This window comes from Miscanthus floridulus, chromosome 2 (assembly GCF_019320115.1).
Source record: "Miscanthus floridulus cultivar M001 chromosome 2, ASM1932011v1, whole genome shotgun sequence".
Lineage (NCBI taxonomy): Eukaryota > Viridiplantae > Streptophyta > Magnoliopsida > Poales > Poaceae > Miscanthus > Miscanthus floridulus.
Genome location: NC_089581.1, coordinates 112,237,404 through 112,260,946, shown reverse-complemented (window position 1 = coordinate 112,260,946; position 23,543 = coordinate 112,237,404). Strand labels below are relative to the sequence as shown.

Here is a 23,543-nt window from a genome sequence, read left to right as displayed (position 1 = left end):
GTTGGTCTGTTTTGTTATCTTGGTTGAGTACTTGAGTTGATCAGTTTGTTCCTTTGTGAATGAAGAATGAAACTGTGAACTCAACTAATCAGTCTTTGCCTTTGTGAATGATGAATGAAATTGTGAATGTGAAAATGTTAAAGTGTTTGAGTTGAGGAGCTGTTTGAGGGGTTTCTGGGAATCGGGCTGTGGGCTGGCACAGCCCGCAAATTTGGCCGTGCATGATAGGCTGGCATGGCACGAAAATCGGCCTATAGTGTCGTGCCTGGGCCGAAGGCCAGGGCCGCGTGCCTGAGAGGCATGGCCCGTAGGGCACGGTGTGTCCGTGCCGGCCCGTTGCCCATCTATAAGTAGGGCTCTTAAAAGAAATTACAAAGGCCCCTGCAGCAGCAGCCATAAAAGGCTCCTTTGTGATCTCGGATTATGCATCCCCATCTTCCATATTTTTTATTATGCATCACAATTGATTTTGTAAAACCCATTTGGTGGCGATCTCCATTTTTCATGCTGTTTTGGTCCTAAGAGGGTCTGATTTGATTTTAACTTCTGCATTTGGCAAGAGTGATACAAAACAGAGCTGCATATTTCTTCAGTGGTGTACTTCCTTTCCCCTTGATTTGTTTGTTTGTAGCATTCCACCAGCACCATAAGAGAGTGGCGACCTTCAGTTTCAGCTTTGTTTCTTCTTGGAGAGTAAGAATAAATTATAAATCCATGACATTCAGAGTGTATCTTTGATTGGCCATCTGCATCCTTAGATCCTCGAGGTCAAGACTTCTCCCAACCTGTTTGACAGATTGTTGACGTTGGATTGCGATCTAAATCAAACACCAGCAAGGGCTAGCTTGTCCGAGGTTACATCAACCTTCAACACGTAGCAAAGAACTCTTGTGATCAACTAAACCGATCTAGAGACCAGTTAGACCCATCTAGAGGCCGTCCAACACCGCAAAAACCTAGGAACGTCTCCCGAGAGGGACCCGTCGGGAAGGAGCACGCCTAGGGTTGTTCTAGGACCAGCAAGGCCGCCTTGAATGCTGACGAATCTCGTGGAGAGATGCAACAAACAACATGGGGTTGGAAAAAGGGTAAAAATTGAGGTAGTAGATGTATTTTGATGATTGGATAGATGGGATCTCAATCGGTCGTGATCCTCGCGCGTGCGCGCGCGTGTGTGTGTATATATATATAAGTCTAAATCACAATCTCCAAGTTCCCACGCTGAAAATATACCAAAAACCAATTTAGAAACAATCTAGGCCGGTTTCCAGCAGGGGAGTCAGCTTAGCCGACTTTTACGGGCCCTTGGCCAAGGCTGAATAGGGGCAGTTGGCTTAGCCGGGGCTGAAAGAGTCGGCTAAGCCGACCCCTAAGCTGGGTCGTGGCTCGCGTGTTTCTTTTCTTATTTTGTTGCACCAATTGACTTCCACCATGATTATGATGTCAAGAACTTTGTTGAAGGTGCCCAAACCAAATTGGGACAATCTTGAGTGTCAACACAGATTTTATTTGATTTGATGTTGACACAAAATGAATGCAAAAAAAGATGTTTCTCACGGGCTTTCATTTTCATTTTCATGTCTTAACCCGTCCCAATTGGGCCCTCCATCACTCCAAAGCCCAAAAGTGCCAACACTAGCTCAGCCCAGCCCATCAGAGAGAGACGTGAGGGGCAGAGGAAACGTGCGGCACCCGGAAAAAGGAAGTCATCCTTCTCCTTTTCCCTTCCCCACCGCCGCCTCTATTTATCGCCGGCTGCTAGGGTTTTATAGTTGGCGCCGCGACCTGAGCACAATCGCCTCCATCCCCGACGCCTCCTCATCGCGTGGCCGATCCTTCGCATCGCCGCCGTCCTCGTCCTCTCCTCCACTTCCCTGCGGCCTCCCTGACCCTCACGCTGCCGCCTTCCAACGAGCCGACGTGCGGAACGGAGGGAGATCCGTCGGCCCCGGTCCTTCTCTCGGTAAGGAAGCCCCGATCAGACCTTCGTTTGTTCCAATCCATGTTCGAGGCTTCGATTTTTATTGCGGGGAAGGGGTTTAACTCGTCGTCCCATTACCATTTGTGATGATGCGTAATTTGTGACACGCTCCACCACGGGGATTTGTGATACCTGATGAATTTGAATTGAAGGGAGCGTATGCAGCGGGTGGTTACCCACCCCACTCTGTGTCTTGTTGAGCTTGTTTCGTGGTTATTAGGATTAGGATGTCATGCTCTCGTAATTCGTTATAGATTGTGTGCAGAGTACTGTCTCCATGTCACACGGGACTGCCATGTCATGCTGCATTTATTTACCTGCTTGTAAGTTAAAATCATTGGCGCTGGTTTGACTGCGCTTTGTTGAAGAATTATGAGGCCTTGTTTAGATTGCAAAATTTTGCAATCTGGACACTGTAGCACGTTTCGTTTGTATTTGACAAACTTTGTCCGATCATGGACTAACTAGGCTCAAAAGATTCGTCTCGTGATTTACAACCAAACTGTGCAATTAGTTATTTTTTTTACCTACATTTAATGCTCCATGCATACGTCCAAAAATTGATGTGATGGAGAGAGAGTGAAAAAACTTGGAATTTGGAGGTGATCTAAACAAGGCCTGAGTTACGTGACCTTGCAAATTGAACAAAGGTTCTGCGTTGGTTCAAATCTCCTTTCTTGGTTACATATTCCCAGGGCTTAAGCTGGTCTGTCCGCGGATTGTTAAACAATTAAGAATTCTGTAGCCTTATAAGAATTGAAAATTGAAAACAAGGTACTGCATTTGTTCACATGTCCTATGTTACACATTCCAAATTGAAGAAAGTGACTGTTTGTTCAAATCCCCTTCCTTCGTTACATATTCTCAGCGTTTCAGTTGGTCTGTCTGCTCATTGTTGAACAATTAAGGGTTCTGTAGCCTTAAGATTTGAAAGAAAGGTGCTGCATTTGTTCATGTTCTCTATGTTATGTATGTATTACAATGAGGCACAACAGGGTTTGTGCACTCATTGTTGAACATTTACAGGTTCTGTAGCCTTGCAAACCAAAAAGGGGGTTGCATTTTTTGAAGTGTCCTAGGTTTCATATTCCAATGGCATCAAGTGTGCTTAATGGCCTCATGGTTTACCATATAATTATTAATCCTTAATATACAGAATACTAGTAGCATTTATGCTGTTTTAGCTACCAAGTTGCCTTTGCATGTATTTGATCCTCGCATGCAACTTGTTATCAATTTAGATATCAGCATGCTAAAGGCTGAACTTCACATATTTTCAACTGGGTGATGGAACTTAGCTTCTTATTGTATGTTTGTTCATTGTTTGGTTGCACTGATTACTAATTATAATTGTTTTATATGTTTTTCAATTTGGAACTAATTTGCTAAGTATCTGGCTAAATGACTTGTTAATTTCTGCAGGCTGTATCATTTTATCTTGACTCAGGAGCTTTGTTAACAATTTGAAATCGTTGACATATGGAGTCCCAGAAGAGTTGTCTTCTGATCACTTACTCCCAGGAGATTGTAGATGGAGTGCCTTTGTATGTTTCATCAAACTGCCAACCTGTAAAAGCTTTGAAATATGAACCTGCTGGTCATTCATTCCATGCTGCGGCAATGAAGCTTCTTGGTCTTGGGCAGCATGAAGACATAGAAACTGATGACCGCAGTGTCTCATCGGATGACAAAAGCCAAGATTTTAATACTGCTTCTGATACCTTTAGCAGCAAAGGGAAGAAGAAGTCATCTGGCAGTCAACAGCAGGATCACTATGCATTGCTTGGGTTGGGACACTTGAGGTTCTTGGCCACTGAAGATCAGATTCGGAAAAGTTACCGTGACATGGCTCTCAAACATCATCCAGATAAACAGGCTGCCTTGATTCTTGCAGAGACAACAGAGGAGGCAAAACAAGCAAAAAAGGATGAGATAGAGAGCCATTTCAAGGCCATCCAGGAGGCCTATGAAGTCCTCATAGACCCTACAAAGAGGAGGATTTATGACTCTACAGATGAGTTTGATGATGATGTCCCTACAGACTGTGCCCCACAAGACTTCTTCAAGGTTTTTGGCCCAGCCTTCATGAGAAATGGACGCTGGTCTGTTACCCAGCCTATTCCTTCTCTAGGAGATGATACTACTCCTGTAGAGGAGGTTGATAAGTTCTATAATTTCTGGTACAACTTCAAGAGTTGGAGGGAATTTCCAGATGATGATGAGTATGACTTGGAGCAAGCTGAATCTCGTGAACATAAGAGATGGATGGAGAGGCAGAACGCAAAGCTACAAGAGAAGGCCAAAAAGGCGGAATATGCGCGAGTACGCACTCTTGTGGACAATGCTTATAAGAAAGACCCAAGGATCCAGAGGAGGAAAGAGGAGGAGAAAGCTGAGAAACAAAGAAGAAAGGAGGCGAAGTATTTGGCAAAGAAATTGCAAGAAGAGGAAGCAGCAAGAGCTGCTGAAGAGGAAAGGATAAGGAAAGAAGAAGAGTCTAAGAAAGCTGCAGAAGCTGCTCAACATCAGAAGAAGCTAAAGGAGAAAGAGAAGAAGCTGCTCCGCAAAGAGAAAACTCGTTTGCGCACTCTTGCAGCACCTGTGGTTGCAGATAGCCGCTTTGGTATGTCAGAGGAAGATGTTGAATCAACATGTGCTAAACTTGATATGGAACAGCTGAAGAAGCTCTGTGATGGAATGGATGGCAAGGATGCAGCTGAAAAGGCCAGGTTGATGAGCAATGCACTTCACAATGAAAGTTCCTCGAAGGAAGCGAAGAAAATTGAAGCGAATGGTGTGGAGCGTTCAGCTCCAAAATCCAACTCTACAGGAGGTAGAGCAACAGAAGGCACTAGCAGCATATTGAACAGCTATGAAAAAAAAGAGAGACCATGGAGAAAGGAAGAGGTTGAGATGCTTAGGAAAGCAATGCAAAAGTATCCTAAGGGAACTTCGAGAAGATGGGAGGTTGTTTCAGAATTTATTGGGACTAACAGATCGGTTGAGGAAATTCTCAAGGCCACTAAGAGTGTTCTTCTGCAGAAACCAGACTCATCGAAAGCTTTTGACTCTTTCCTTGAGAAGCGCAAACCGGCCCAATCTATTGCTTCACCTCTTTCGACCCGGGATGAAATTAGTTCCTCAACTGAGGGAGCTGGGACTGCATCGTCAAAGGCCGCGGCACAACCTGCGAGTAGCCAGACAGCCAATGGGAAAGCTGCTGCTGATCCTGTCCCGGATGGAGCACCATCTGTGGCAGATCCAGATGTCTGGACAGAGGCGCAGGTCCTGGCTCTAGTCCAAGCTTTGAAGGCTTTTCCCAAGGATGCAAGCCAAAGATGGGAGCGTGTGGCTGCTGCTGTCCCAGGCAAAACTGTAGTCCAATGCAAGAAAAAGGTTGCAGCAATGAGAGAGAATTTCCGGAGCAAGAAAACTGGGGAGTAGACCGAGGCATTGCTTCACTGGAAGTACATTTTGCAAGGAAGAGAATCTCAGATGGCAATATCTATAGATTGGATGTAGCACCTTGGCTGGTGAGGTATTGCTTGAAGAATCTCTAACGCCTCCAGTGGTTACGGAGCGGTGATAACTCATTTATTGTGCCAGGCCACCAGGGTGGTTTTACTTTGGTCAGCCGTAGGAGAGGATGCCATTGAAGCTCATCTACTGTTGATGGACTGATGATTGGCATTTTGTAGCAGTGGTTCGTGTGGGACTTTGTTTCGAGCTCCTGGCGTTGTCTATGCGTTGCTGGAAGCCATTGGTGCCCTGGTTTGGTAAAAGTGTAGAGAACCATATCTGTTTTTATTCATTAATAACTATAAGATAGGAATGTATGTTACATTGAGACCTGTTATTGAAGTGAGCATTATTTTTCCTGGCCACACACTTTGTAGTGGCTATATCTGTCTTTGTTGCATTTTCAATGCTTCGGAACGCAGTGGCTAATTGTCACCTATTCGCTATAGTCTCCGTTCGCTGGGAGGAATTTGGAGGAATCTGGATGAATTTGGATAAATCTGGAGTAATTTTTGAGAGAAAAATATTGTTTTGGATGAAAAAAAAAACGAATGAAGTTTAAGGGCACGCGAACGGGGCTATAGTCGTCATGGTCCATTTTCCCTTTCCAGTTGCTAAGGGTCAGGGCTGTTACTTGTGGATGTCAAAGAGGGCCCAGTTTGCGTTTCCAGTGTGCATATGGATGTCAAAGAGGGCCTTTTTTTTTTGGTTTCCAGTGTGCTTATGGACGCCAAAGAGAGCCCAGTTTTCGTTTCCAGTGTACATATGGACGCCAAAGAGGGCCCATTTTTCGTTTCTGTGGATGCCAAAGAGGGCCGATTTTTCGTTTCCAGTGTGCATATGGGTGCCTTTGGCATTCGAAGCCAGCCCCGAGTTTAGTTACAACTAGCATTGTTAAATGTCTTAGCTACTCTGTTTTGAGTCGTTTGTTCTAGTGCCTTTTGAGTCGGTCAAATGTCTTAGCTACTCTTCCACCTACTAGGATGTTGACAAATGATTATGCGCTAACTTCATAGTTTTGCGCTGTGCATGCGTGTGGATTTTGGAAACCACCTTCTGAAGCTATGCAACAACTGAACAACACATGTAACTGCATGTTTGTAGTTCTTTTATCTGAACTGAATTTCTGATTCACTTGTAGACCAATATATTCTCATTTTTGAGCTTCTGGTTTTATTCTGGTGGTGTAATTTGAGAACATTACATCCTACAATATGGTTGATTATTATGACATGCAAAAACAACTTTTTTTTTTCAACTATCGCATAGTCATTCGATTCTCGTACTGAATCTGAAGCCATATTCTACCGGAATTATATCTTTGGTATGCTGTATCTTCTTGCCTCTTACTGTAACTATACATTAACCCGTGCCTATACTAATTTTGCTCATATAAATGACACGTCTATGCTCCATATTAATTAGCAATATGATATTAATTGATATGTTGCATCTTTCACATCCATTTGTGGGCTTAAACATTACAACCCATTAAGAAACATGGACAAATGGGCTTTTGAGATTTTATAGAATTTCTGCACATGTAATTAAAGGTCTAGCATCCCAAATGGTAAGAGGTTTTGGTTTTTTCAGATACGTGGCTTTTATGGATATAATGTATATCTAAGTAGACACTATATATATCTTACAAAAAAAACTTAAAGTATCTTGTAATTTAGAATGGAGAGGATATGTTAGGCGAGGTTCAAAGACTAGGCTAGGCATGCTGTTGTAATTAAATCCGTTGCAGCGTGATTTATGCATGACGGGCATGTCCATGCCGACGACACGGTAGCGACAGAGCACGTACCAATGCGCAATGCGGTCACATGGCGGTCACACCGCCAAAAGCCACCATTAAAAGCGCACACAACACAAGCAACGGACCAAAAGCAAAACACCGACAACGCCAATCAAGGGAAGGCTCCCCCGACCGTTAGCCGGTCGTTATATTCCGGACCAACCACGGGGCCGCGCCACCATGCCCATGCATCAACGCAACGGCCGCCCCGGTAGTTAGTCTTGTTGCGTCGCGTGGCATCGTCCGGTGTGCCGTGGACAAAACGGGCCACACGAAAAAAACGTCGCGCTACTGCTTCCGTTCCGATCCATCGGTTGGATGGATGGGGCCACGGGGGAGGCGGGCGGGAGCGTGACGGGTGGGCGGAGGAGCGCGGGGGCACATGGGGAGGCCGCTCCGTCGCCGCTTTCACCTTTTCTATCTTTGACTTATAAGTCGGCTAATGTTGTTTTGTTGTGAAAGAAAAATAGTATATTATGGCTGATACGGTCAAGCGTACAGGGTGGAATCGGCCCTCTGCTGCTGGTTGTTTGTTCGCCAAAGCCCAAAGCAGGTGCAGGAAACGGATTCAGACAATGAGACATTGTTGTACGTATTGGCCGCTACCTTAGGCCGTCCGATGGTCGCAGAGCACTGCTAGTGCCATGTATTGTCAGGTACTAGTTGTTGCATGCAGGTACTGGTCCCCGGCCTTGTTGCACGCATAAACAGTTTAGTGTAGCCGCCTTTTCTGTCAGTGTCAACAGAAGCGTTTGGTCATTGACACGTAGTACGCACGTCCGGCACCTCCTCCGAGGATCATTGCCCCGGCCGGCTCCGATCCGCAACAGATCGACTTCACAGACAGTATAGGTGAGCGGTCGGCATGCATCTCCATGCTTCTGGAGCGAGCGTCGAGCAGCTAGCAGACCCATGTGAGCTGGGAAGAAATTTCCATACCAGCTGACACGATCAGCGTGCGCATCACATCACTTCACTACCCCTAATAACCGGCGATCACGGGGGTGCGTGATAAACGAGCACGCCACGCAGTCACGAACGGAGTTCGCTGCCGCCCGCCCGGGCGCCGCATGTCCACGCCCCTCCTGCGGGTTGTGTGTGTTTCATTTCTCGACCACAAGAAAACCTGCCGTGTGATCGACCTTCTTGCTGTGTGCCATCGCGCATGCATGCACGTTTGCTTGCTTAAACTTGCAAGCCATGCCAAATTGCCAATATCTGAAGGACTCATCAGCGAACTTCGCTGACCCTAGCTAGCTCCTCAGCGTGCACTGCCAAATTCAGTTAGCGTACGTGTGGTTTGCAGTTCGAACCTCCTCACCCGTGACGTGGAGCATATCATCCCCGGCCATTCGCGCGCCCTTGTTTTCTTCATTCGTATAGACAAAGGAATGCCAATCTCTGAAATCACGTAGTTTACGTACTTGTTTCAGTTCAGTGCTGCCGACCAACCTCCATTATTTTTCTCTTCTTTTTTTTATCTTCATTCAGTTGTTCAAACATTCCGTCTGCCAAGTAGTTAGCAACGGACGAAGCTATAGCTTGGTACTAGCAGTCTAGCGCGAACCAACGCCTGGAAACCGGCCCCGATTCTGGCCACCGATCGATCCGAATGCGATCATTGGGAGTACGTGCGCAATGCAACTTGACCTTATCACCATATCATCAACCATAATCCGGCAGGATATCATGGAGTGCCATGTAAGTTTCGTTACTGCTCAGTCAATTACGCACGATCATGACAAAACCACACACACCCATGCTTCAATCATTCGGCGTACTACGCAGCTACTGAAAGGAGCTAGTCAAATCACGCACGATGTACACCACTGTAGCTAGTCTCCCCGAGTAACATGCAGCAGGCTGCAGGCAGACGCATGCGGTGCACGGACCGTGGACATACCCGCCGTAGAGCGCAGAACAGAAAGCCCCGTGCGTGCGCGGCACAAACTCCCCGCCGCGGGCGCAACGGCAGCTTGCCCGGGCGGGGCCCCAGACGATAGCGGCCCGGCCGGCCGGCAGAGCGGTTGCTCTCGCGGTGGCCCGCACCTCACATGCGCGCGACGCGGGCGACGCGAGAGCGAGACGGCGCCGTCGGCGTCCGGCTTTTCGCGCCCCCCGCACGCACATGCGGGATGCGGCGGCCCCCGGGCCCGGCTGCGGCTCAAGCCAAGTTGCCCCGTCGCGTTCCTCGGCTCGATGTCAGCTATCGTCGCGTCGCTGCTCCGACAAGAAGAGATAAACTGGTGGGGGCTCAAGTGCTAGATGCCTGGTAGGCAAGATTTGCGTATCTCGAGTTTATCCGTACAAGAAAAAAAAACTGTGCGTGCAAATAATACTCACAGCGCAAGCAATTTTTGACTGGTGGATTGCAAAAGCGGTCTTTGTTGCCTCCAGCTACAGGCGATGGGTTTTTATTTTCCGCGACCGTGCCCGAGCATGTTTTCATGGAAGAATTTTAGAAACGTCAACCTACAATAGTATTTCGATCCATCTCTTAAAATTGTTGGATTTAATTTGGGATAAGCCTATTTTTAATTGAATTAAATCAAATAAATCGTAATACCCATATCAAAAGCTAGGTGCAATAAAATTTTAGTTCCATTTGGTACTTGGACCAAACATTGACTTAGCTTAAATATGGTGCCTATGTGTACACTTATTGCGAAGTTGAGAGAGGTGAAGGACGTGTGACCTGTGTGTCACCGACTCACCGAGCCACGCTCGGGTTCGGGCTACGACATGATGTGGTGCGGGGTGGTCTTAGTTGTGCCACTTGGAAGGTTAGAACCACCGCACCTTTTTTTTTATCCCGGACGCTTCCAAGTTTTCTAGTCTGATCTCCTACGCGCACAGAGAGGTTGGAAGAGTTTTTATTTTATTTTATTTTGGGCGCTTCCAAGTTTTCCAGTCCGATCTCCTGCGCGCACAGAGGTTGGAAGAGCAGACAATACAAAGAACCACTGCACCTTCTGGATTCCTGCTACTTCCAAGTTTTCTAGTTTTGATCTTCTACGCGCACAAAGAGGTCAGAACTATTGCACCTTATTTGTTCGTGTTACTTCCAAGTTTTCACGTTCCAATCTCCACAAAGAACCACTGCCTTATGTGTTCCTGCTACTTCCAAGTTTTCCAGTTTCGATCTTCTGCACACACAAAGAGGTCAGAACTACCGTACCTTCTTTGTTCCTATTAGAGCATCTCCAAGAGTTCTCTAAACCTCCTCGTAATCCTAAGTTTTTAGAAAGATCCACAAAAGATCCATCTCCAACAACTCCTAATACAATCTCCTAATACATCCAAGTTTTCACGTTTCGATCTCCTGTGCGCATAGAAGTTAATTAGAACCACCACATCTTCTCTGTTCCTGCCGCTTCGAAGTTTTTCGGTTCTGATCTCCTGTTGCTTCAAGTTTTCCTGTTCCGATCTCCTGCTTGCACAGAGATGTTGGAAGAGCAGACCTCCGAAACTGACGTCCCGTCTGTGACACCTGCTCGGATGTAATTAGATTTTTAGGGAGCGTAAGGTCCCGCAACACCTTCTTTTTGGCGCCTTGAGCGCACTACTACACAAAAACTTAACCGAGGCGTTTGCATTCTGGGCTCCGAGGCGGTTGGGCCGATTGCCCGCCTCGATTATTCGTGGTAGGGCAACCGCACCAGCAACCGCCTCGGCTAATGATTAACCGAGGTGGGAAACGTAACGCAAACGCATCAGTTAATGCCTATTAATCGAGGCGGTTGCCCTAACGCAACCGCCTCTATTTATCTATTAAGCAAGGCGGTCGTTCTAAAGCAACCGCCTCGGTTAATCAATATTAACCAATGTGATTGTCGTAACGCAACCGCCTCTGTAAATCTATTTTCGGAGGCGGGCATACTATAAGGCCCGCCTCAAAAAATACTGGCCCAACTTCGAGCCAACGCAAAAGCCCATACCTAGCAGTCTACTAGGCTCATATATAAGCTAGCACTTAGGGTTTCGTCTCTCACTTCTCTCTCTCTCCCCCTCGCGCAGTCGCACTGGACAAACCCGTGTCTCCCTGCCCTCTCTCATGGATCTCTCTTCTCCCTCACCTCTCTCACTCTCTCCCTCCCTCACCTCTCTCGGCTGCGGTGTTGGAGGGCCCGGCCTCGTGGGCGCAAGCGCGGCGCGCCCTCCCGGTGTGGCGGCACAGCCTCGTGGACTCCCGGCGTGGCATGCCCTCCCGCCGCGACCTCGCGGGCTCCTAGCGTGGCGCCACGACCGACGTCCCTCCTCCATGGTGGAGCGACTGGATCTGGCCGCCCGTGCTCCCCCGGCGGTAGATCTGGTTGTGGAGGCGCGGATCCGGTGGTGATGCCCCTGCCCCAACTCTAGTAGGCTACGGTGCCGCTCCTCCCCCCAGCAGTGGATCCGGCGAGCGGCCCTTCTTCCCTACTCCCGACGGCGGATCCCTCCTCCCCCATGCAACAGATCCCAGTGCCCCTCCTCCCTCACGCACCGGATCTGGTTCTGGAGGCGCAGATCCATTGGTGGCCCGACCGGATCCGGTGGCGGAGGCGCGGAGCGGAGCTCGGCCCTTCTCCGGCGGTGGCGGCACGGACGCGGAGGCAGCGGGCTCGGTGGGCCACCGGACTCGCCGGGCTTTTTTTTTATTCGCAAAATTATTTACGGAGGCGGGTGTTTTACTGCAACTCCCTCGGTTACCGAGGCTGTTGGCCGTTAAGGCCTGATTAACTGTGACGAGGCGGTTGGCTTACCCGCCTCGGTTAAGTTTTCTGCATTAGTGGCGGCTACATGGCCTACTTCTTGGTGGATGTTTGAGGTATTGTCAGCTTTAAAGAATGCACTAATATTTTTTTTCCCAATGACATTGAAATAGAGACTGATGTCAGGATTATTTTGTAGAGATAAAGGTTGATATATGCAAAATAAGTCCATCCATGTCACCATGTCCATGTGTATTCTGCGAGAATCATGGCTCATTAAGTGGGGCAAAGTATCATTTGCATCCTGAATGCCCCCCTGAATCTAGATCCATTCTCGATCATCGTTATAATGTGTGTGTTCACATTAGAGAAGCTCGACCAGCCATTTTTCTTCAGCATGCATCACGTGACGGCGTTTACTGACGCGGTGACAAGAGTGAGAATTAAAGTCGTCTCTGCTCATCGAAGCTTCTATTAATTGCAAGTCAGCCATGTTATGTTAACATGGGGTTTACCACTGCCGGTAATCACGGCTCGAATCCAGTAGTAGGACCGTAGCACACGATTTACTTTTTCGCGACAATTTCCTCGGCGTCCCGCATGAAAGTAAGATCCGTGCATGATTAGTTCGAGGACCGACGGTTATGGAATCGGTTGCGCAAAGCGTTTGGCGGGAAAGCGACTTTTGTTGGGAGATTTGCAGTATCCTTCCTTTGCTTTCGATCAAAGCAAATATACTCCCTCCATCTCAAAAATAGAGTCGCTATGGGAATCGTGCAGGTCAATTTTTTTTAACTTTGACTAGGTTTGTAGAAAATACGTGCAACATTTATATCTTCAAATAAGTTTATTGTGAAAGTATATTCAACGATCCACCTAATGATACTAATTATATACCATAAATATTATTATTTTGTTAAATATATTTAGTTAAAGTTAAAAGTTACTGACTTTTTAAAACGATAATGATTTTTTTTTATAGACAGAGGGAATATGTTACGGCACTGCACCCTTTGGCCTTTGCGGTGGCAGTGAAAACTATGATGAACTTTTCTCTGCACACAGCAGCCAAATCTCCTGGATATCAGAAAAGCATCAAAAGCTTGTCGTCGTTAACCAGTCATCTCAATCTCTGTTCTCTGATGGGTGGCTCGCTAGTCGCTACTGCCTCCATCTCTAAATGCACGTCGTTATCGTTTTTCGAGAAATAATTTTGACTAAATATATATTAAAAATATTAATATTTATGATACATAATTACTATCATTGAATAGATATTTGAATCTAATTTTTTAATAAATTTATTTAGAGATAGAAATATCGTATGTATTTTTTATAAATCAAGTCAAAATTATCGACACGTAAATCATGACGATAAATATTTAGGGATAGAAGGAGTAGCTGTGCTACGAAGAAAAGAGGTGCACTCCAAGTCAGCTACAGACCAGCAGCCTGTACTAGGATAGCAATACTGACCCCAATCATCTGGGCCATGTTTAGTTCACCCCAAAATCTAAACTTTGGCACTATGTAAAAAGAAGATTCTCCATCACATCAAACTTACGGTACATGCATGGAGTACTAAATGTTGACGAAATCAAAAACTAATTGCACAGTTTGGTTGTACTTTGCGAGACGAACGTTTTGAGCCTAATTAGTCAACGATTAGACAATTATTAACAAATACAAACAAAACACTACATTGCGATACGATAATGAACAGTGTTTTCGTCGGCGCCGCTTCCGGGCAGCTGACAGTTAGTTGTGAGTATGCCATAATGTTGCTGCACTGCTACTACTACACCACACAACGATCGGGAAGTTTAGGGGTGTTTTGGTTACTGTTGCTAAAGTTTAGCTTCTATCATATTAGATGTTTGACACATGTCTAGAGTATTAAATATAGACTAATTACGAAACTAAATACATAGATTGAGACTAATTTATGAGATGATTTTTTAAGCATAATTAGTCTATGATTTGACAATGTGATGTACAGTAAACATGTGCTAATGATAAAATAATTATGCTTAATTAATTTGTCTCGCGGAGTACTGACGGAATCTGTAATTTGTTTTTTATTAGTATGCGAATACCCCATGTAACATACGATACAACACCTTTTAAACTTTAGTCCCTGCATCAACACCGACTTAGCCTCCAAGTGTAGTAGTGAAACTATAGTCGAATAAAGCCAAAATGCGTGCACACGAAAAGAGAGAACCCTTTTTCAGGCAGGAGGCAACTGTTGAACATTTGGTCAATTTACGACTTATATTAATCCATAAAAACGACTTAAACAATAGTAACAGTACCACTAACCATACTGTAACACCACCACTACTGCAGATAGTATTTAACAGTACAGCAACCAAGTACGCTAACAACGCTAACAGAATAGCATATGAACAATAGCGCACAGTGGGATTAGATTTATACCTTAGGGTGGGACTGCCGGTACCCGCGGACAGTGAGCCACCATCTTCTCCGTCGGTGGTGTTGGTGCGGCCACCAGTCCTCCTCGTGTCCACCATGTTGCAGAGGAGGTCGCGTCGGGAGACTCCTGCAGGTGCGGTGTCGGAGCAGTGGCACGGGAAGCTCCTGTAGGTGCGGTGTCGGAGCAGTAGCATGAGACTCTCCCGTCAGGAAGCAGAAGCGGAGACGGGGCAGCAGTCGCACCGGGAAGCCGGCGCTCCCCAAAAACTTGATTCCCCACCTACCCGTGCAGGTACGCTTGACGGGGGAAGTTCCGGAGGCCTGCTACCGAAGCTCCCTGTGCGCGCAGGGAACTCCGGTCGGAGATGCAGACGAACAGCTCAGCGCTCAGATGTTGCGGAGAGGAGGAAGAGGAAGAGTCGGGTCTGTCCCTGCCGGACAGGGGCGCCCCCCCCCCTTATAGCCGCACAGTTCCCCATCTGTCTGTTAGGCCTTGTCGGGGGAATGAACCTGGACAGGGTGGTTGGGCGTTGAGAGTTGGCTGCGGCGGCTAGGGTTTCGGTTGGGCCAAGCGACAAAACCAAGCCAAACCAAGCCACGGCTCACGCCCACGCCCACGCCCACGGCCTCGGCCCGGCGCGTCACGTCGCGTCGCGCGCGCGCGGGCGGGCGGCGCGGCTCGGCTCAGCGGCGGCGGCGGCGCACGTGTGTGGCCTCCCGGTTCTCCCTCTCAACTTGTCTATGTGAGAGTCCTAAAACTCACTATTTAAGTTGAGAACCTTTTTAGTGAATTTCACATATGGTACTAATCACTTTTCCACTTAACAATAATTGTGGGCCTTTGAAGTTTATTGGATTAATTAGAATAAATAATGGACCTGGCCCAAATTAATCTAACAATCCCCACCAAACTTCAGAAGTCCACAGTTAATGTCTTCAGTTCTGAGCTTGTTTGATATACCAGTGTTTCGATGGAGACTGTTAAGTTGAACATCCATCTAGAAAAGGAGTTTACACTCATTTACAACTGACCAATAGACTATGCCTTGAATTGACAGTTTTGTGCAAAGTGAGGCTCACTCGATTCCTTTACTGATACTAGGCTACCGATAGCATCCCCTCTGGTTGGAGCATATAAGTCATACTCCTGGCCTATTCATGAGTATCTAGAGATCACCCAAATCTCATAGATTGTGACTAGCAATCGAACTCACATAGGTGTGTTCCTTTAAGATGCCCTGTAGGCCGACATCTTTGCTTCTCATTAAGCCACTCGGATCATATTGAGGTATTTACCAACCTGCCATACAGATAGGAAGAGAAGTGCATTACTCAAGAGATTGACCTTTATTAAAAAGGGTCTCTTCCCTCAGTCTACCCATAGCTTGTTTCACCATCTTAATTCACGAGATCTCCGATCACATAGGACAGGTTGCCACCACGATAGAACTTCATGTGGGTCTCAGTCCCATCTCACTCGATGCACTATCTATCACATTACGCGATAGTCCCTTAGTAAATTGATCTGCCAGATTTTTAGACGTATGGACATAGTCCAATGCTATTACTCCGGAGTTTCTCAATTTTCTGATAGATTTTAACCACCGCTTTACATGCCTAGTGGTCTTCATGTTGTCCTTTGAACTGTTTATCTTGATAATTACTGTTTGGTTATCACAGTTCATAGAAATTGCGGGCATAGGTTTTTCAACCACCGGCAAATCCATAAGGAGCTCACGGAGCCATTCAACCTCAACAGTAGCGGTATCAAGTGCTGCAAGTTCTGCTTCCATTGTTGACCTTGTTAAGATGGTCTGCTTGCAAGACTTTCAGGAAACAGCGCCACCTCCAAGTGTGAATGTATATCCACTTGTGGCTTTTAACTCATCAGCATCAGATATCCAATTTGCATCACAATAGCCCTCGAGTACCTTCGGGTACCCAGTATAGTGAATGCCAAAGCTCGATGTTCCCTTTAGATAGCGCAATACTCTTTCAAGAGCACGCCAGTGATCATCTCTCGGATTTGAAACAAACCGGCTTAATTTGCTCACAGCAAATGAGATGTTAGGCCTCGTTGCACTAGCCAAGTACATTAGCGAGCCGATGATTTGGGAGTATCTCAACTGATCCCTCATTATTCTTTGGTTCTTTCTCAGGATCACGCTTGGATCATAGGGAGTGGACACAGGCTTGCGGTCACTATAACCAAAGCGACTCAGTACCTTTTCCACATAGTGAGTTTGTACAAGTGTTACCCCACCATTTTCTCCCCTTAGTAGTTTGATGTTTAGTATCACATCAGCCACTCCCAAATCCTTCATGTCAAAGCTCTTTGATAGAAAGTCCTTGACTTCCTCAATCACATTGAGGCTTGTCCCAAAGATTAGTATGTCATCCACATACAAGCACAGGATTACTCCTTCTCCCCCACCATAGCGGTAGTACACACATTTGTCGGCTTCATTTGCAACAAAGCCAGCAGATGTCATAGTTTTATCAAACTTTTCATGCCATTGCTTAGGTGCTTGTTTTAGGCCATACAAAGACTTCAATAATTTACACACCTTTCCTTCTTGACCTTCTACTACGAAACCATCAGGCTGATCCATGTAGATCTCCTCATCTAGCTCTCCATTTAGGAAAGCCGTCTTAACATCCATTTGATGAACGAAAAGACCATGAGACACAGCCAGGGCAAGCAGTACTCGGATTGTGGTCAATCGGGCCACTGGTGAATAAGTATCAAAGAAGTCCTCGCCTTCTTTCTGGGTATAACCCTTAGCCACAAGCCTTGCCTTGTACTTTTCAATCGTACCATCAGGCCTAAGCTTTTTCTTGAACACCCATTTACATCCTACAGGCTTGCACCCATAAGGACGATCAACAATCTCCCAAGTTTCATTGGTCATAATTGAATCCATCTCACTTCGCACTGCTTCCTTCCAGTAGTCAGCGTCGGGAGAGGAAAATGCCTCAGCAATGGTGCTTGGAGTGTCATCCACGAGGTATATAGTGAAATCATCACCAAAAGACTTTACAGTCCTCTGTCTCTTACTCTTTCGAGTAGCTCCACTATTATCCTCCTCAGGATTCTCAACACATGTTTGTTCAAGATGTTCTGTTGGCGCCACGGGGGAATCAACAGGTTTTTGACTAGATGTGCTAGGTACATTTCCTCTCATAGGAAATTCATCCTCAAAGAATGTAGCATCTCTGGACTCAATCACTGCACCAACACGCATGTTAGGTACTCCAGAGCTTACAACTAGGAATCTATAGCCGATGCTGTGTAAAGCGTAACCGAGGAACACACAATCTACAGTTTTTGGTCCAAGTTTGCGCTTTTTGACGATTGGCACATTCACCTTGGCCAAGCATCCCCAAGTGCGTAGGTATGAGAGAGTCAACCTTTTCTTTTCCCATTCCTCGAATGGTGTTACTTCTTTATTCTTTGTAGGAACTCTATTCAGGACATGACATGTCGTCAATATAGCCTCACCCCACCATTCGTTGGAAAGTCCCGCAGTGTCTAACATGGCGTTAACCAAATCAGTTAGAGTGCGATTCTTTCGTTCGGCAATCCCATTGGATTGGGGGGAGTATGGAGGCGTCCTCTCATGAATAATTCCATGTTCCTCGTAGAATGAATCAAACTCATGTGAAAAGTATTCTCCCCCATGATCAGACCTCAACCGTTTGATTTTTCTTTCCAATTGGTTCTCTACTTTAGCTTTATAGATTTTAAAATAATGCATTGCTTCATCCTTTGTTTTTAGCAAGTACACATAGCAAAATCTAGTGCTATCATCAATAAGAGTCATGAAATATTTCTTTCCTCCTTTGGTCAATACACCATTCATCTCGCACAGATCAGAATGAATGAGATCTAGCGGTGCCAAATTTCTCGCCTCTTTCACAGCCTTGTGAGGCTTGCGAGGTTGCTTCGCTTGAACACAAGCATGGCACTTAGACCCTTTGACCAGATCGATTTTAGGGATTAATTTTAAACTAGCTAAGCGCGTCATACAACCAACATTGATGTGACAGAGTCGAGAATGCCAAACATTAGACTCATCATCATTTCTCACATGGTTCACAATTTTATCACAAGAATCCATCAAAGAGAAGCAGAACAAGCCTTCGCTTTCATAGCCTTTTCCAACAAAGGTTCCATACTTGGATACAACACATTTATTGGACTCAAACACAAGTCTAAAGCCGTCTCTACACAATAGAGTCCACTAATGAGATTCTTCTTGATGGAGGGGACATACTGCACGTTCTTTAGCTGCACGATCTTTCCCGAAGTAAACTTCAGATTGATCGTACCAACACCAAGTACAGCAGCATGCGTATCGTTTCCCATCAGCAAGGAGTAACCTCTTTGTTCCTGATAAGAAGAAAACAAAGAAACATCAGAACAAACATGAATGTTAGCACCCGTGTCAACCCACCACTCAGGCGAGAGACAAACTGAAAAAACTGTAGGTAGATGATTACCGTACCCAGATCCTCCAGATTCGCTAACAACCATGTTTGCGGTCTTCTTCTGCTTGTCCTTGCGGTCAGGGCACTCTTTTGCCCAATGGTCAGATGCACCATAGACAAAGCAAAGGCCCTTTTCTTTTTCCTTGCCCTTCTTCTTAAAAGTTGTAGCTTTAGGCTTGACTGCAGGCTTGTTTTTCTTCTTCCTCTGTGCGGCATGAAAGTTCTTCTTTTGCACCAGATTGGCGCTAGAACCTTCCTCATGCGCTTTCTTGCCATGAGTGTCCTTTGCCCTAGCATTCTCCTCCACACCAAGAGTAGCAATGAGATCAGTCACACTGAACACTTGCCTCCTGTGCTTTAGAGTAGTGGCAAAGCTCGACCAAGTAGGTGACAGCTTAGCGATGATACCGCCGGCCACAAACTTGTCAGGCAACTCACACTCATTGTTCTGGAGTTCCTTTGCCAGCATCTGTATCTCATAAGCCTGCTCTACTACAGATCGGTCATCGACCATCTTGTAGTCATAGAACTTCTCCATGATGTACAGCTCAGTGCTAGCATCGGCAACACCGAACTTGGCCTCAAGTGCATCCCACATGTCCTTGCCAATGTCCATATCCATGTACACTTGCACCATGCTTTCAGCTAATATGCTGATGAGAGCCCCCTTGAACAAGTTATCTGCCTCATTGAACTTAATCTCCTCCTCATGAGAGAAAGGAGGTTCAATGCGCTTTCCCTTGATCATGTGCTCACAACGCATACTAGTGAACCACAGCTTGGAACGGACACGCCACACTTTATAGTTGGATCCATCATCTTTCAATGGTGGTGGTTTTAGTGACGCAGCAAAACTAGCAGCCGAAAAAGACCTATCAAGTTTTTGGATTGTTGAACATTTGGTCAATTTACGACTTATATTAATCCATAAAAACGACTTAAACAATAGTAACAGTACCACTAACCATACTGTAATACCATCACTACTGCAGATAGTATTTAACAGTGCAGCAACCAAGTACGCTAACAACGCTAACAGAATAGCATATGAACAATAGCGCACAGTGGGATTAGATTTATATCCTAGGGTGGGACTGTCGGTACCCGCAGACAGTGAGCCATCATCTTCTCCGTCGGTGGTGTTGGTGCGGCCACCAGTCCTCCTCGTGTCCACCACGTTGCAGAGGAGGTCGCGTCGGGAGACTCCTGCAGGTGCGGTGTCGGAGCAGTGGCACGGGAAGCTCCTGCAGGTGCGGTGTCGGAGCAGTAGCACGAGACTCTCCCATCAGGAAGCAGAAGCGGAGACGGGGCAGCAGTCGCACCGGGAAGTCGGCGCTCCCCAAAAACTTGATTCCCCGCCTACCCGTGCAGGTACGCTTGACGGGGGAAGTTCCGGAGGCCTGCTACCGAAGCTCCCTGTGCGCGCAGGGAACTCCGGTCGGAGATGCAGACGACCCTGTGCGCGCAGGGAACTCCGGTCGGAGATGCAGACGAACAGCTCAGCGCTCAGATGTTGCGGAGAGGAGGAAGAGGAAGAGTCGGGTCTGTCCCTGCCGGACAAGGGGCCAAACCAAGCCAGGCCACGCCCACGCCCACGCCCACGGCCTCGGCCCGGCGCGCGGGCGGCGCGGCTCGGCGGCGGCGGCGCGCGCGTGTGGCCTCCCGGTTCTCCCTCTCAACTTGTCTATGTGAGAGTCCTAAGACTCACTATTTAAGTTGAGAACCTTTTTAGTGAATTTCCCATATGGTACTAATCACTTTTCCACTTAACAATAATTGTGGGCCTTTGAAGTTTATTTGATTAATTAGAATAAATAATGGGCCTGGTCCAAATTAATCTAACAGCAACATGGTATGGTAGTTAAATAGCAGCAGATATATAGTAGTATAAATTATATGGATAACCATGATTTGCTGGGTACACACACTGGTGATGGTAGAGTGAGTGGGCGGGAGAGCACATTGATGCTTGCCTCCTCTAATTTCCCACACATCTTCAGGACACACTAGCTCACACACCACGACGGAGTTGAGGTGAAAAATCCTCAGTCCAGTTGCCAATAATGGCAGAGCCACTAATTAAACAAGAACACTTAAGCGGCGCCCCAGCAATGAGCTCGGACGGTTGCATGCAGATCGACCGTGGTCGGTTAATTAGTATACTGGACGTAGGAGCGGTAATCGACGTCGGCGACATAGTTGGCCGGGATAATGTCCTTGGCCACCAGCTGCTTGCCGGACTCGTTGGTGATGCGGATGGAGAAGGGCCCCTGGAGCGGGCGGTTGGGGTCGATCCTCCAGATGGATCCCCAGGACTCGTGCATGGGTTCCCAGTAGCCGGAGTTGTTCTGCATGATGTCCGCCTGCACCACGTCGCCGTCCTGGTTCTCGTGCTCGATGAGCACGGCGAGGTACATGGGGTTGGAGCCCTGCTGCACGCGGAAGGTGATGGTCAGGCCCGGGAAGTTGCACGGCACCCTCCTGAACTGCATGTCGATGATCCCGGCGTGGCGGAGCTTGTCGTTGAGGCCCCAGCTGGCCATGGCGCCGAACGCCGTGCCGCTGAGGTCGAAGTGGTACTTGGCCACCGGGTAGTAGTTCATGTCGGTGATGATCACCGTCTGCGGCACGCCGGAGCAGGCGGGGTGGTTGCTCGTAAGGCACCGTATCTGGGAAAGAGAGAAAGCCAAGCACAAGGTCAGCGGATGCACGTTGTCCTGAGGGCGTCCGCAATGGCTAGCTATTTGGCTAGCTAGATGTGACGTGTCAAGGAAAAAGTAGGAGAGAGAGTTGTCACTAGCGACGAGCAAATAGTCTATCTATTTCACGTAGCCCAAGAACACATGAGAGGAGCATGTGGGTCCACTAGAATAAGAAGGTATAAAATAGTCATTTCTCTTGTCTCTCACCTCCACGTCAGCTAGCTACGTAGCTAACACCATTGCGGACGCCCTGAACTGATGAGCAATCTAAGGTGCGCGCTACGGACGCTAGCTACTGGTTGGTATCTTCAATTCATTTGACCAACCAAATAATTAAAATGATTGGGCACCATAGAATATAATAATACTATAATGACATGGTCGATCGTCGGCCGTGACGACCGTGGTGAAAAACGGTTTATCACCCAGACACACCCACCCCACCTGATAGCATGAGCCGCAGCCCTTGCCGTCCTTGAAGATGGGCTCGTTGCCACAGGACGTCATGGACGAGAACGGGTACTGGTTGGTGCCCTTGAACCCGCACGCACCACCTAGCAAAGATTCAGCACCACCAAGAAGACAATTTAGACATGGCATGGCATGGGATGAGCCACATTGCAATGGACAACAACATGGAGAGATGCATGGCTTGGAATGAGGATCCTTACCGTTGTCGTCGGGGCCGGCGCCGGTGGGCGCGCCGTACCAGGTGGCCCTGGCCGGCAGCCAGCCACTGCTGTAGGACAACAAGGATCTGTCCTGCGAGTCGGTGGCGTTGTGGTCGGGCTGCTGCTGCTGGGCGCGAGCGCCATAGGTGACGACCACGGAGAGGAGCGCGGCCACTGCAAAGGCCTTGAAGGAGAGCGCGGTGGCCATTGTTGCACTAGCTACCTAGCTAGGGACCTCAGCTTGCTTGCCTGGTTTGTGTTTCGATGGTGTGAGGTGGAGGACATTGCTGGGGTGGTATTTATAGGCAGGCACAGGACAGGAAAATGGGGACGCTTGAACTTCCAATCCGCCGGCCGTCCGGCCGCGGAAATCACCACGATGGTCGCTACACCTGACCCGCGTTAGAGGAGCTCGCGAGGTCCGTCGCGTCACATGGGCACCGCGCGAATCATGGAGGAATGGAAGGCGTCGGTTAACGAGCGAGTAGTAGTACCATTATAGAATCAAATCTTGGCAGTTATGGCATGTTACTTGTAAACAATATAATTCCTGCAAATAATCTCGTTCACATCGAAGGCCACACATAGGAAGGCTGGAGTGATTCCATATATAAAAGTAGGATTGGATTTGGTGCAACTGGAAACCAGTACATGTACTGATCCCGTGCAATACATGGATAATATCCTCATCATTGCAAAGCTAGTTTAAAACCAAATGTGTATTGATCCCGTGCAGTGCATATGCAACTGACAGGTATGCACAACTACTAGCTACTACTGCATTAGTTCTAAATTAATTATAAGTTGTTTTTAGTCTTTTCTAAGTACACTAAGAATACTAGTCTATCAACCCATGCTCTCGTGCATGCTAGAATTTTACGAAACATAAGCATTAGTTGCTATTCAATACCTTTGTCAATCTTTTTTGGAGATGGGCATCCTAAGATAATTGTCTCTGTTAATAGCCAATTAAAAGAGGCGGGTATTGTACGGTGCCTATCTCTGACAATGAATTACATAGGTGGGCTATTTAAGATGCCCGCCTATAAAAATAGTTGTATCCAAAACTAATTCGTAACTTTTTCATATGAAGTCAAATGAAGACAAACATTATATCAAAATTGTAGCCCTCGACGTAATCTATAGCTTTGTAGTTAAGAAGTTTCTAATTTGAAACTGTTTAGAGTCCTAAAATATTATTTAAAGTTCTTATTTTTTTCAATTTAAATTTTCAAACAACTTCGGATGTTG

The 23,543-nt window shown here is 46.9% G+C and overlaps 2 protein-coding genes across 2 annotated transcripts; one reads left to right on the top strand and one right to left on the bottom strand.

The window, feature by feature from the left end:
* Positions 1–1,736: 1,736 nt before the first annotated feature.
* On the top strand, positions 1,737–5,885 carry LOC136539368 (uncharacterized). The gene is made up of 2 exons (XM_066531318.1): positions 1,737–1,963; positions 3,404–5,885. The coding sequence occupies exon 2, from the start codon at positions 3,461–3,463 to the stop codon at positions 5,423–5,425; it is 1,965 nt and encodes a 654-aa protein (XP_066387415.1). The 5' UTR covers positions 1,737–1,963; positions 3,404–3,460; the 3' UTR covers positions 5,426–5,885.
* Positions 5,886–20,780: 14,895 nt separating this feature from the next.
* On the bottom strand, positions 20,781–22,581 carry LOC136527912 (expansin-B3-like). The gene is made up of 3 exons (XM_066520773.1): positions 22,293–22,581; positions 22,066–22,175; positions 20,781–21,588 (listed from the first exon to the last, which is right to left on the bottom strand). Exons 1-3 carry the CDS (start codon positions 22,498–22,500, stop codon positions 21,070–21,072), a joined length of 837 nt encoding a protein of 278 aa, XP_066376870.1. The 5' UTR covers positions 22,501–22,581; the 3' UTR covers positions 20,781–21,069.
* Positions 22,582–23,543: the final 962 nt, after the last annotated feature.

Excerpts from the sequence above, each read along its gene's own strand:
- LOC136539368 (XM_066531318.1), top strand. The coding sequence starts at position 3,461 with ATGGAGTCCCAGAAGAGTTGTCTTCTGATCACTTACTCCCAGGAGATT.
- LOC136527912 (XM_066520773.1), bottom strand. The coding sequence starts at position 22,500 with ATGGCCACCGCGCTCTCCTTCAAGGCCTTTGCAGTGGCCGCGCTCCTC. Across the intron at positions 22,176-22,292 it reads CGCCGGCCCCGACGACAACG|GTGGTGCGTGCGGGTTCAAG; the intron begins GTAAGGATCCTC and ends AATCTTTGCTAG. Across the intron at positions 21,589-22,065 it reads GCTGCGGCTCATGCTATCAG|ATACGGTGCCTTACGAGCAA; the intron begins GTGGGGTGGGTG and ends TCTCTTTCCCAG.